Source organism: Mesoplodon densirostris, chromosome 3 (assembly GCF_025265405.1).
Source record: "Mesoplodon densirostris isolate mMesDen1 chromosome 3, mMesDen1 primary haplotype, whole genome shotgun sequence".
In the NCBI taxonomy this organism is placed as follows: Eukaryota; Metazoa; Chordata; class Mammalia; order Artiodactyla; family Ziphiidae; genus Mesoplodon; species Mesoplodon densirostris.
The window spans coordinates 29,452,848-29,467,754 of record NC_082663.1 but is presented as its reverse complement, the minus strand read 5'-3'; the positions used below and the strand labels follow the sequence as shown (position 1 = coordinate 29,467,754).

Below are 14,907 nucleotides of genomic sequence, written 5' to 3'. Positions count from 1 at the left end.
TTCTCCTGCTTCTTCAAGCAGAATCAACTCCTCCCTTACTCCTCTAACACTTCCAGAGAGATTGTGGGGAGAGGAGCTAGGTTTTGGAACAAGGAAGCAAGATGTATTGTCAGTTAGCCTGTTTAGTGCAGCAAAGAAAGGAAAGAAAACAGTTTAGTTTCTGTATTAAAGTTTTAAAGATTCTGATTTTGCCACTTTTGAAAATATCTTTCAGAAATGCATGCTGTCTACGTATGCAATTTAAAAAGAATCTATTTGAAGAAGAAGAACAAAGTTGGAGAACTAAGATTTCCTATTCCAAAACTTACTACAAAAGCTACAGTAATCAAAGCAGTGTGGTTCTAGCAGAAAGACAGAAATGTAGCCCAAAAGAATAAAATAGAGAGCCGAAGATAAACCCTCGCATATATGGTCAGTTAATTTTTGACAAGGGTGCCAAGGTCACTCAATGGAGAAAGGATAATCTTTTCAACAAATGATGTTGGGAAAACTGGTTATCCACATGCAAAAGAATGAAGTTGGAGCCTGCCTTTGCAACATATACAATAATTAACTCAAAATGAGTTAAAGACTTAAACCTAAGAGATAAAACTATAAAACCCTTAGAAGAAAACATAGGTACAAGTCTTCATGATATCAGTTTTGGCAATGATTTCTTAGATAAGGAAAGAAAAGAAAAAATAGATAAAATTGGGTATATTCAAAATTAAAAACTTTTGTGCATCAAAGGGCACTATCAAGAAAGTGAAAAGATAGCCCACAGAATGGGATAATGTGTTTGCAAAATCATATATCTGATAAGGGCTAAATTTCCAGAATCTATTAAAAAGAACACTTACAATTCAACAACCACAAAACAACTCAGTTCAAAAGTGGGCAAAAGATTTAAATAGACCTTTCTCCAAAGATGAAATACAAATGGCCAATAAGCACATGAAAAAATGCTCAACATCACTATCTGTTATGGAAATACTAATCAAAACCACAGTGAGATACCACTTATACCCATTAGTATGGCTATTATATAAAAGAACAAAAAACAAAAACAGCAGAAAATAACAAGTGTTGGTAAGGATATGTAGAGATTGGAACTCTTGTGCATTGCTGGTGGGAATGTTTTCCATTATGGAAAACAGTATGGCAGTTCCCCAAAAAGTTAAACACAGGATTACCCCATGATTCAGCAATTCCACTTCAGAGTATAGATCCAAAAGAATTAAAAGCAGGAATTCAAACAGATATTTGCACAACCATGTTCATAGCAGTATAATTTATAATAGCCAAAAGATGGAAACAACTCAGATGTTATCATTGAATGAATGAATAAACAAAATGTGGTATATGGACACAATGGAATGGTATTCTGTCTTGAAAAGGAAGAAAATTCTGATACATGCTGTAATATGGATGAACCTTGAAAATATGGCTAACTGAAACAAGCCAGTCACAAAGGAAAAATATTGCCAAGAGTTGCGGGTAGGAGGGAATGGGAAATTATTGTTTCATAGGTAAAAAGTTTCTGTTGGGGATGATGAAAAGTTCTGAAAATGGGCCAGTGGTGATAGCTATGCAACATTGTGAGTGTGCTTAACGCTACTGTACACTTAAAAATAGTTAACATGGTAAATTTCATAATTTTCAAAAAAAAATTTTAAGAATATATCCATGTATGAGAACATTCCTTCCAATGAAGACAGAGTGAAGGATTAATAGAGAGATTTAGAATGCATAAATGAATGGAATGATAGAGAGATTTGGTTGCATTAAAGCAAATAGGCCTCACTTCTCCATACCTGGGTGAGAAAAATGTTCACTGTAGCACAGAGAACTCATGCCTTTTCTTCATGTATGGGTTTCTTAATACCAGACATTTGGTCTCAATCCTTCTTGGAACAAGGAAAGGAACAAAGCAAACTCTCTCATCTGTAAAACGAGTAGGTTGAACTAGATAGATAAGCTCGAAGGTCCCTATCCGCTCTAGCGTTTTGCTACTCTCTGAAATTGTAAAGCAGCAGCATGGCACAGTAAGAAGGCTTCTATATATTCTTTCCTGGAAACAGAGTGGAAGTGAGTGAGTTCTCAAAAGAGTCTGAGCTGTGTGGCTTCGGGGCTTTGCAGACTCCTGGCAAACAGGCGCACTCCTAAGTGACTAAGGATGCTGGAGTGGCGCTAATGACGTGAGAAATTGGAAAGTGAGTCTCACGGAACTTCATCCTGTAATGAAGTGTTTATGGCACATAAGTTAAACCTCAGACACAAATGATAAATGATTAAGCTGAAGGGGAAATTTTGCTTAATAACATTACAGTGCATTAAAAATAAATAGTAAAACTTTAGACATTAAGGCTTCCATAGGGGTCATGAATCAATTCCTAAAATTCCAATAAGTCAATTCCAAAATACATTCATTTAAAAAATGTATAATGATATTATTAGGGCCCCCTCCCCCATAAGGTGATTACTTTGGGGGAAGGCCTGACTGCATTCTCTCCTGAAGTATGGCTGTGCTAATACTGATAGGATGATAAAGAATTAAACTTGCAGTTAATTAAATTTTAAAGAAAATAAGACCCAGGGTCTAAGAAGCTGAAGTTTCCATTGAAAATGGATCATGGGGTCAAAACAGATAGCAGCCTTCACTAAGTATTTCTGTTTGCCTCTTGCCTCCAGTACAGAGTGATTCCAGAGCTGGCCCCCAGCAGTAAGGAATGGGGTGTATCCTTCCAAAAGTTCCATTGTTTTGTTCTTGTGGCAGCATATAGTAAGTATCAAATGGTCAAGGAGGTCAGAGGAAGAAACACTTATTGAGAGGAGATATTGGGAAAGCTTCATGGAAAAGGAGTCACTTAAATAACATTGCTTGAAAGCTCAGGTAATAGGGCCCCCTGCTCTGGGCCCCCAGTTTTACAGGGGTCCCATTCTGGCTTTCCTTTGGCCAGGCCCTTCTCCAGGGAGTAAGGAATCCACAGACCCCAGAATTCCAGAAGCCCCTGCCCCCAAATGGCTCCAAGCTCAAGTGCAGGGCCTACCTTGGTCTCCTGGTGCAGCTGATTGCAGGAGTTTAGATGCTTGGACATGAGAGCTAGGATAGCTACATGGACACACATGAGGCAGGATAGAGCTGAGCATGGGAAGAAAGGGCGAGGAGAGGTCAGAGGTCAGGCTTTCCATGCTACCACGTTCTGGTAGGAAATGCAAGGTATCTGAGAACTGAAAGTTTGAACCCGGCCTTTTGGATGCTTATAAGTCATAATGACCAATGTAGGAGGGTAAAGCATATTTAACTCAATCGTTTGTCAGCTTGATATAATTTTGAAACATTTCAACATACGGTGTGTGGGTGTCCGTTTGTTCTCCTCCCCCAGGTCCCAAGAATCCGAGGGGTGCGCCTACACTTCAAGTATGACTTGAAGGAAGGGTAGGAGTTGGAAAAGCGGAGAGGAGGAGAGGTTTCAGACGGGTGGGATGCAGAGAACAAAACAGACTCCTAGTTTGACTCCCTCGGGATGTCATTTCTCCAGCTAAATATTGCTAAGTATTTTAATTAATTTCCATTACATTCTAGAATCAGTGTTCCCAAACCTTTCAACTATTCCTGACATTGCCACTTTCAGTGCTCCTGCCCAAGGTGCCTTCTTTAGGTGCAGCACCCAGAACTGAGCACAGGGTGGGCAGAGCAGGACCTCGTCCTAAGGGCAGCGGACATTCCTCTTCACCCAGTCTCACGTGGATGTTGCCGTCAACGCTAATCCCCACTTCATTTCCATGTCTTGTGGTTGAGTCATGTTTTCCCTATTCTATTTTGTTCCAGTTACATTTTTAATGCAAGTCATCTATTTTTCATTTATCTTTATTTTTTTCTAGAACTCATCCATAAGCATTTCTTTTGGATCCCGAGTCTGTCTCCTGTAAAGTAGGAGAGAGTTTGAGGAGAGTATTAGGAAGCTGGTAAATTTCAAATTTCCTTTAAAAGAAAACCAAATTGGATGCTTCCGTCATCTCAAAGCTGCCTGATTTTGCTTTAGCAGGGTCATGCCAACACTGATGGAGGAAACTGTGTTCCATCCCGAGCCTGAGGGAGAACGCTGGCTTCCCACGGACCTCGTAGTTTGAATATTCAGGAGGTCTTTGTGGTTCAACTTCTCACCAAGTGTGTATAGAGTGAGTGAGGGTCTGTCTTCCGTTGGCGGAGACAGGGCACACTCGCTGGATGCCCGTGTTGAGCGAGCACAGCTAGGACCCGGCTCCGCTGAGTGACCGTGACTGTGGAACCGACCCACCTGCAAGCGGAGCCACTCTAGGATTCTGCACTTAAAATACCCGACAAGGGCTTTCCTGGTGGCGCAGTAGTTGAGAGTCCGCCTGCCGATGCAGGGGACACGGGTTCGTGCCCCGGTCTCGGAGGATCCCACGTGCCATGGAACGGCTGGGCCCGTGAGCCATGGCCACTAAGCCTGCGCGCCCGGAGCCTGTGCTCCGCAGCGGGAGAGGCCACAACAGTGAGAGGCTCGCGTACCGCACAAAAGAAAAAAGAAAAAAGAAAAAAAACCTGACAAGCGGCTTGCTGAGGCCGTGCTGTGGCTCCAGCACTATGCTAAGTATGACAGAGGACAGAAAGGAGGACAAGCCGCTCTCTGCCCTCAAGAAGTTCACAGTCTACCTGAAGCCCGAGACCTGCCAGCAGGGCAGCTGTGCAGCGGGCAGAGCGCCGCGTTCCACCGGCACCGTCACTTCGGTCTCTACGACAACGCCTCGAGTGAGGACCCCGTGGTCGGCAGCGTGTGCACCTCCTGCCCCCCAGATGTCTACCTTCTCATCCCTGAAACCCATGAACGTTTCCTCACGTGGCAAAAAAGGCCTTTGCAGAGTGATGAAGGGTCTTGAGGAGATTATCCTGGGTGATCCAGGTGGGCCCAGTGTGAGTGCAAGGAAAACACTCTGCACAGGGGGAACTGGGTGAAGAGCTGGGCAAGTAAACCCATGTCCCTTGGGGTACTTCACGGGGAAAGGGAACAAAATAGAATGGGAACCAGGATTTAATAGTGAGTGGCATTATTTGGGGCAAGCCTTCGTGCAGCAAGCATTCTGCTGGGCTCTTTGTATGTGAGAGTTTCTTATCTTAACCACTAACGCATGACATGGATATTACCATCCCCATTTAAAGGTAACAGGCTCAAAGCTTTGGTGTGATATATCCTAGTTAACAAGCTCATAACTTTGGAGCTGGGATTTGAACCTATGTGAATCTAACTTCAAGACCCATACTCTCTCCACACTGATCTCCTGTATAAGTGGAGGAAATACCATCTCTGTCTTTTGGTTTTCAGGCAACCTCAAAAGCCTCCCTCGCATGCCTACCTTGATTCTCAAACTGTTGCTGTTCTCAGGATTCAGTTATCCAGGACCTGAGGCGGGCAGGGTCCTTGGGCAATAGGGCTGGCAAGGCCCCAGGAAGAGCGGCTGGGATTAGGGAGCAGAGACTGGATCTCCCTGGGCCCACCTCCAGCCACCGGAGGGCACCGAATTCTGGAAGACAAAGGGGGCCTGGTTTAAAGGCACCTACAGAGGGCGTGTGGAGAGCACCAAAGACGTCTCTTTCCAGCTGCACAGCTTTCTCTCAGGTGAGCCCAGATCGCAGAACACACACAGCTCAGCTAAAAAGTGCCTGCAGATGGGCCCGCCCACTTGGGATAAGTTTTCTCCTCAATCTCCTTGCAGTGATTTGCCATCTGCATTGGGCCTGCGCTTTCAAAACCCAATTCAAGCTTGGAGAAAAAGCACATGCACGCAGCACCGGTTTTTTAAAAAGATGTCCAGCGGAGAGTGGTGTGAGCTCACTCACCAGAGCGCTCATCAAGCTGTTGGGCTTCCCTGGAGCAGCAGGTAGAGAACCCCAGCCCAGGATCCTGCTGTCACTCAGGGAATCCCCCTACCCCCAGGGCAGGCATCCTTCTATGGCATTTCCAGCAGAGAACCCTGACTGGACAGTTACAGGAACGTCCTAAGAGACGGATTCCACTATTGGATGGAACTGTTGGAAGTTCTGCTTCATATATGCTGAGACTACTCTTACCTCGTACACAAAAGTATGAGTTATTATTAAATTTGAAAATAAGAAAAGTACCTGAAGATATATTAACTACATACCATTTTATCTAAATGCGGAGAGACACCATGACCTTTTTGTTTTAGAAACTGTTAGAAACTTTAAGTGACATTCAAATAATTTATACTGCGAAGGATCATTTGAACCCTTCCTGTTTTCAGAAGGCATTTTGCATCCAAAGGGACATCAGTGATGTTGGGACCCTGTCTCATTTTAATGGCAAAGTAATTCTCTGTACAAATGCACTGAGTCTTCTAATATAATTAGGATCAGTGATTGTCAAGACAGTTTCCATTGGTATCACACAACCACAGTGAAATAGCATATTTTCAGCTTTAGCATGTAAAAATTTTGAGCCAGAAAGAATTTCAATATATACACTAGTACTTAAAAAAAAAAAAAAAAACACCATAGGGTCAATATAATCATGGATTTCTCTGCAAATTACCATTCCATTAGATGATTTCAGAAACCAAAGTGAACAGTTAAATAAAGCAAGAAAACGTATAAGCAGAAGAGATTATTGAAAATAAGTAAAAGCTAATAGCTACTGAATGCCTATCATGTGCCAGGCACAGTGCTCACACTTAAGTTTTCACCTTTACAATTCGGCAAGGTTGATTTCACCCTTATTTTACAGATGAAAAAAAATAAAAAGGTTTAAAGAGTTTAAATGACTTGCCCAAGATCACATAATTAGTGCTGCCACTGTAACTTGATCCCAGACCTCTCAGAGCTGAGAGTCCACATCCTTGCCACTGTTGAAGCTCTCTCTCATATGGGGAGGGAACAATACACACGGTGAAATAAGAAGTGATTTGGCTATATTCAATAGCCTGAGATAAACCGTAAGGGAAAATAATATAAAAAAGAATGTATATATATGCATGACTGAATCGCTTTGCTGTACAGCAGAAATTAACACATTATAAACCAACTATCCTTCAATAAAAAAAAAAAGCAATCAGGACGTGAGTCACCTGCAACAGGAAATGCAAAACAACAGAGGCTTCAGTAACGCAGGAGTTTTCTTTCTCTCGAATGCAGGAGGTTGTCGGGCTTATAGGGTCCCTCTACGTGTCAAGGATGGAAGCTCCTGGGCTTCCGTTTCTCTGCCCTGTGAGGATTCATGGTCCCAGACAGGGGTAGAGCGCCAACCATTACCTGTTCATTGAAGCTGGCGGAGGAAGGAATAAGGACATCCCACATCTTTAAGGACATGTCCCCGAAGTTGCTCAGATCACTGGCCAGAACTTACAGACTGCTAGCTGCAAGGGAGGCTAGGAAGGTAAGATTTTAGGTGGCTTTGTGCCCAATGAAAAATCAGAATTATAAGGAAGAAGGAGAGAATGAATATTGAGAGAAACAAGTAATAGCCTCTGCCACAGTGAGCTTATGGAATATGCTAGGAATAAAATGTAGACCTGAAAACCTTTATCTCCCCTTTCGTGCAAGTGTATTTTCTATTAACAAAAAATGGAACATTAATTTGTATTTCTCTGGATATTTGAAGTACTTCATGAAAACATGTTAGTAGAGTAATAAACCCTCATTATCCACCACCCAGAATTAATCAATGCTAACATCTTCCTTCAGATCTTAATTAGAAGCCTTGGCTCAGATGAGGCCCCTTTGCTGCCACGCCCCCATTCCACCGCTCTCCCTCCCTTTCCAGAGGCAACTACTTTTCTGAGATGTGTTTCCCATTGATGGTTCTATATTTTCTCTCTATAAATAACAACAGTACTTTAAAAAACTATATATGTGGCATACATGTCACCTTCTGACAGCTTGTTTTCATTCAATATTTTTTAAGGCTACCCATTGGTATTACATATCCAGTTCACTCATTTGAACTGCTTGTTTGCCATCTTATTGTCCATTATACAATTTATCCACTTTATTGTTCACGGAGATTTAGGGTCCATCTCCAACCTTTCCCAGATACAAGCAATTCAGCTGTGATCAGCCACTAAGACTCCTTGTCCACACGCGCCTGGGTTCCTGAGAGCACTGCTTCTCAAGATGCAAGAAGCATGCGAGTCACCTGAGAAGTCTTGTTAATTGCAAATTCTCACTCAGCAGGTCCGGAGTAGGACCTGGGTGACAGTCCTCAGGTAGAGCCCATGCCGTGCCTCTGCAGACACTGTGAGACTCTAGGTATACCCCTGGAGTTGTCAGGTCAGGGGGTACGTCTTCAACTCTCATAGCCACCATCAAATTGAAGCAATTGTTCCCATTTCTCCATTCGCACCAACACTTGATCTTGTGAGACTTTTTGCCTTTTGCCAATCTGAAAACATGAAACAACTAAGTCATATTTCCCTGATTATCAGTGACAATGATCACCTTTTCATACTGTTTTGACTATTCGAGCTTTTTCTGTTCATATGTTTTATCCATTTTTCTAATGCAGCGGTTCTAAGTGTGGTCTGAGGACCCTGGGAGATCCACAAGGTCCTTCTTTTTCCAATTTCCTATCCACATGAGGCTCAATTTTCTTCACATACTTTAACCAAAACATACAGCAACAGACTGATTGAAGAAGCAGCTATCAGAATCCAGCTGTCTTCTATTGAGCCAGACATGAAAGAGATTTTCAGAAATGTAAAACAAATGCCTCTCTTCTCATTAAACTTTCATTGTGAAAAAAGTTATTTTCCATAAATGTTATTTAATATGTATTATTTTAAATAAGGTAATACTTCAAAAATTCCTCTATTTTCATTTCTAATAGAGTAAATATCAGTAGATATAAACTACATACACAAAACCACTTTGGGGTTCTCAATTTTTGAGAGTGTAAAGAGGTCTTGATACCAAAAAGTTTGAGAACTGCTTGGTATTAATGCATAACTGACAATTGCTCACTGATTTATAGGAGGTTCTTTTGCCGTTAATGTATTCTGGATACTAATCCTTTGTCAGTTATATGTATCAAAACATTTTCTCCCAGTCTGAGGCTTGTCTTTTTACTTATGTTGCCTATTGTTCTACAGAAGTTTTCATTTTGATGCCGTCCTATTTTCCTATAGTGCTGTGCTTTTGGTAAGGATACTGTTCCCATTTTGAACTAGGGCAAGTCTCACTGGGCTTTATGGAGAACGCTAGCTTTGGTACCACTGAATGAATGATGGAGGAATAAACGGGACTTCCCCTAACCCTCTCCTTCCAGAACCCTCAAGCTATGCACCTTCTACACTTGAGCTAACTTCAATCAAGATGGTAGTTACCACTGAGCTTGAATGAGATTAACGTAAAATATGTGCTCATGTATTTTTGAATATTCTGCCTCAGACAAACAAAATCGAATGTCTGTGATCCACCAAAAATAACATTTTACCCTTGGCATAACATATGTTTCTGTTTTCCTCTTCCAAAGTAGACTGGAAATTCCCATAAAACTTAAAGCGCATTTAATTCAGCACATACAGTTCTATCTGCAAATATTTTAACTGAAAAAGATTTAACTAATCTAAATTCAATAACACTGTGTATAAAGCTTTTGTATTTAAAAAACGTTTTCATATGTACTATTTTGTTTGATCTTCATAATAATCCTGTGTGATAAATGGAGACAATATTATTATGCTAACAACTGTGTTAGAGATAAGGAAAGCGAAGTTCAGAGAAGTTAAATGACTTATCAGCATCACCCACAGGATTAGAACTGAAATCTAATTTCCAATCACAACTGATGAAGATTTCTTAAAAAGTATGGATGGCTTTTGTCAATGAGAATAAACGTGACAAGAAACCCCAATCAATCCTCACATGTAGCAGGAATAAATTTAAATATGCCTGCATGGTTGGTACAAGGGAAAGCAAGGAAGATCTGAGGGGCATTTGCAGGACATTCTCTACCTTTCAAGATGACTTCCTATTTTTTACTGAACAATAAATAACATGTGACTAATATGACTAATATTCCTATTCATAATTATGGCCAATTCATCTAGTTCAAATTAGAGGAAGGTGGTGAGTGTTCAGATGAAGGCTGGGAGGAAAAGACCAAAGATAGAAAACTGGCTGGCATTTCCCCTGAAGGGACCAAGAAAGGGGGGAAAACAATTAGGAGGAATTAGCATTAGAAGTTAGAAAGGGAAGAAGGTAAAGAAAATAAACATCTATCTAAATGAAAAAGAAACAAACTAAAAATTAAGCTACAAATGCATATTTTCAAGTCCATCTCACACAATGATCCATATCATCAATACTATCCATGAAGCTTTCAGAAAAGACCTCACCCTCGGGGACCCTGTGTTTTAGAACTTATGCATAACTGAAGACTGTTTCATTTGAAGATCAAGGATATAAGGAGAGAAATAAATTCACTGAACAGCAAGTACTTATTTCAAGCTAGTGAGTTCAAAGTTACTTTCAAGACCAACTAAAAGCATTGCCTATTTAATCCACCCTAAAACCCGGCTCATCACTGATCCATATACTTGACCACACTCACTTATAAAGATTCTCTGTATTTCTTTTAATATTCATCTTTGCTACAGAGTAGATAATCTAGGGCATAAATATCAGCCCTAGTGAAAAATCTTTCATTAAAAAAGTTTCTCTCTTGGGGCTTGCCTGGTGGCGCAGTGGTTGAGAGTCCGCCTGCTGATGCAGGGGTCACGGGTTCGTGCCCCGGTCCGGGAAGATCCCACATGCCATGGAGCAGCTGGGCCCGTGAGCCATGGCCGCTGAGCCTGCGCATCCGAAGCCTGTGCTCCGCAATGGTAGAGGCCGCAGCAGTGAGAGGCCCGCATACCGCAAAAAAAAAAAAAAAAAAAAAGGAAAAAAGTTTCTCTCCACTGAATGATGGAAAAAACAAAACAAAAAAACTTCTGAAAATAGTGAAAAACCCAAGGCAGAATATCCCTTGTTAAATAGTCAGAATAAATTCTGAACCATGGGCTACCTTGATCCATCAGGCTTTTCAGCTGTCCCTATGCCTAAGGAGGACACACCCTGTAAATTAATTTGTTCCATCTCCATGAAACAAATCAGAGTGAAAAACTAAAAGATATATCTTATTGATAATTACCAGTAAAATCTCAAGTTAAATCAATATAATTATACCTTGAAGAGATACTATTCTTGAAAAACAACCATGTATGTTCAATTAGTTTCTACTTATCATTGTCCTTGAGGGGGAAAAAATGCAGTAATCAACAACAGGTTATTTAGAAGTAGTTTTAAAATCAGAACTGGAATCATGGTATCAGGTGGAAAAAATCCATGACGATTTTTAAAGGATCTGAGTCTTCAACAGATCAGGAAGCATAACAAAACACAAAACCACTGAATCATACAAAAATGCTTATCATATAAAAATACTTTCACTTAATGTGAAATTCACAAAATAAAACAGAACGGAGCATTTGTACGTGTTAAAATAATTTAATTCTCCCTGTACATTTCTGTCCACATGATCCAAGAGAACTCAAGAATGCATACTTTACAATATTTACCTGTTCTGAGAAATTCAAATCAATTCAGATGGCGAAAGTCGAATTCAATCACTAATGAAATGTTTAAAAAATATATATTAAACAAAAAAATGTTTTAACAAGATAAAAATAATTTCCCACAATGCAATAAATTGCAGATGACTGAAATTTTAACTCTTGAGATGATTTCAGTTCAGTTTTTGGTGTCAAAATCTAGAGACAATCAAAAAGATAAAGCACTGGCAGGATTTCTATCTGTTTTTACGTTTCTCTTTTTTGCTTCGACTATCTGTTACACTGTTTAAAGATGATGATGAAGGTGCTCTTGCATGCCCTGTGGCCTTTAGATGGTCAAAAAGTTTATTCCGGGATGGAAATTCACTATGGCAGGTTGTACAGCTGATAAGAACATCTCTCTGAGAAGGGAAAAACAAAAACAAAAACAAACAAACAAACAAATAAAAGCAAGTATTATTATCTGAGAGCAGTGTTTTCACGTTGAGATTAAATATCAAACAATTGCAAAATAAAGACCTTGTAACACAATGGACAACTACTAAGACAGACTCAACAGAGGCAGTTGTTCTTGGAAGTCGAGTTCCATTAACCAACACCGTCAACTTTAAGGGTCCTGAGACATTCAACAGGACGTACCACATGGATAAGGCTTTGGATTTCAGAGTAATGGAAAACAGAACAGTAACTGTTCCGGTACAATCTGTTATGTCCAGTGTGCTTCTGCTTACTTTAAAGAAAAAAATGTCAGTGGCACATACATAAATTCTACGTTCGTCAAGGAAAACTGCTGATGGACCACATCTATGCAGCAGGTGCAGAAGGGCTCACCAAATACACACTTACGTCTTCAGAATTAGAATTTAGATTATACTGTTTAAACAACAAAGTCCACTGAAGAGTTGTCAATATTATTTTGACCTACCACTGTCTGTGGTTCAGCAGGTACTCTGACAGATTTTTTAGTATCTTTGGCTTTCTTTCCTTTGGGTTTAGAAACACTGGAAAAAAATGAAAGAATTCAGTATAATCCAATAATAATGTACCCCTTTTAACTGTCACCTTGCTCCCAAGAAGACTCAAAAGAGTGACATGCATTTTTTTTTTTTTTTTTTTTTTCTTTTTGCGGTATGTGGGCCTCTCACTGTTGTGGCCTCTCCCGTTGCGGAGCACAGGCTCCGGATGCGCAGGCCCAGCGGCCATGGCTCACGGGCCCAGCCGCTCCGCGGCATATGGGATCCTCCCAGACCGGGGCACGAACCCGTATCCCCTGCATCGGCAGGCGGACTCTTAACCACTGCGCCACCAGGGAGGCCCGAGTGACATGCATTTTAAAGGCTAATTTATTCATTTTAATGGCCAAGTAAGTTAATTTTCACATCTCAAATGAACAGCTTTAAAAAACAACTTTAGAGATCATCAGATATCAAATTTGACACAAAAACAAAGGAATTTACTTAAAAGTTGAAACACAAGCTAAAACAAGAATGCTAAAATAGCTTCGAACTTTTATATGGTGTATTTTTGTAAAAAAGCTAATTAATACTCCATTTACTGAAGCAAACCATCTTCACGGCCAACCAGTAGTACTCACAAATAATCTGACATTAAGTGTGCTTCCCCAAAGACACAACTTGTTAAACCTGATCTAGTTGATGACAAACATTTCATCAGTTCCACAGTGAAATGAGAAAAAAACTGTAATGCATTTTTTGTAGAATTACATTTGTTAAATGTAAAGAATTTTCTTTTATTAAGATTATGTCCCTTCTGCTGATCTGTGGGGTTTTCTCCCCTGTATTCTATAACCCAGAAATTGCCAGCCAGTATAGTCAGTTTCCTCCTGTTCTGCTTTAGCTCCAGATCATCCCTCTGCTTAATCTTCTATATGAATTTTCATTTTCCTTAGTCCTCTCATACTTTTTCCCTCATTTGTGCTGACCAAATTCTTAGGGTAAAATCTGAGCACAACCGAATTTACAGAACAGAGGGAATGGGTTATAACCAATGAGTTATAATGCTGCCAAGCACTTGAGTATTCCATTCTTCGAGCAGAACCCAGGAGTCTGTATTAGGTTAAATGGCCTACACAGTTACACGATGCTGATTAGGAGTACAGCACAGCATTATGCAGTATTCAGCCAGGTTTGAAAGCATCAAGAAAAAGACACAATGACATAAAAGGCAACAGATTAACATTTACTAATTTACAGAATATCATCACAGATAGGCCACAAATATATCCCAGAAAATTCAGGATAATATTCCCAAATAACAATTTACCTTATTATGAAAGGTAGCAGCTACATCTCTGAAGCTAATATCTAAGACCTTATCTTTAAAAAGTACTCTAGAGAGGATATAATGTACAGCATATGAATATACTCAATAATACGGCCATAACTTTGTGTGGCGACAGACGGTTCCTAGACTTGTGGGGGTGATCAATTCGTAATGTAATGTATATAAATGTCAAATCACTATGTTGTATACCTGAAACTAAAATAACATTGTATGTTAACTATATTTCAATAAAACAATAAAAAGGAAAAAAAATAAAAACGTGCCCTAGATACACACACGCGTTTTAGGTAGCTAGCATCCACGCACTGCAGAGCAGCAGCAGAGGGGTCCAGCAGAAAGGGGGTCTGGACACCTGCCGGTGAGGGCGGGCTATCTACCCCAGCCCCGCCACTCCTCAGCAGTGAAGACGTCATTTGAATGCTCTGACTCTTTTCCTCACATCATTAAGTGAGAAAGCTGAACTTCGCTACTTCATTAGTAGTTGCGAAAGTCTGAGTTTGAGCAATGAGAACCCTTTTTCCTCCCCCAGATGAATCCCACGTGGAGGTACTATGGAAAATGAATGAAAATACTTTGACTCTAGATGACGGAGGTGCTCAGGGGCCTGGAGCCCACCTTCTGGCCCATCCCTCATACACCCAAGCAGCTTCCAAGGGACCTTCACAGGATGCTTGGGCCCCATGGAGTTAGCTGAACTTGGTCCTTCAAGTCATCAGGCAGATGGGATTAAATGCCGGCTTTTCCACTTACCAGCTTTTGTTCTGGGGCAAGTCATTTAACCCAGACTCAGCTTCCTCATGTTTAACATGGAACACACACCACACATCAGAGTAGTGTGTAGCCTCCCCTTCCAGCTTTCCACTGTCCAGAGTCTTCAAAGGCAGGTGTCCACATTCCCCATTTATGCAGCTCCTTGTTCTCCTTTTCCTACAGCTCCAGGCCTACTCTAGGCTTCCACGGCATTTCTCCCCTCATTTGTGGCACCTAAATCCCACAGCCCTCACTGTTACTCCAGCGTTGAGCGTCTTCAACTCA

At 40.8% G+C, this 14,907-nt stretch overlaps 1 protein-coding gene across 1 annotated transcript in view; it reads right to left on the bottom strand.

Moving 5' to 3' along the window:
• Positions 1-11,483: 11,483 nt before the first annotated feature.
• Positions 11,484-14,907, bottom strand: part of DNAJC21 (DnaJ heat shock protein family (Hsp40) member C21) — a 28,330-nt gene continuing 24,906 nt past the window's right edge. The window contains exons 11-12 of the mRNA XM_060091622.1: positions 12,494-12,569; positions 11,484-11,969 (exon numbers count right to left, since the gene is read on the bottom strand). Of these exons, the coding sequence (XP_059947605.1) occupies positions 11,805-11,969; positions 12,494-12,569 (241 nt within the window). The 3' untranslated portion in view covers positions 11,484-11,804. The remainder of the gene's footprint in view (positions 11,970-12,493; positions 12,570-14,907) is intronic.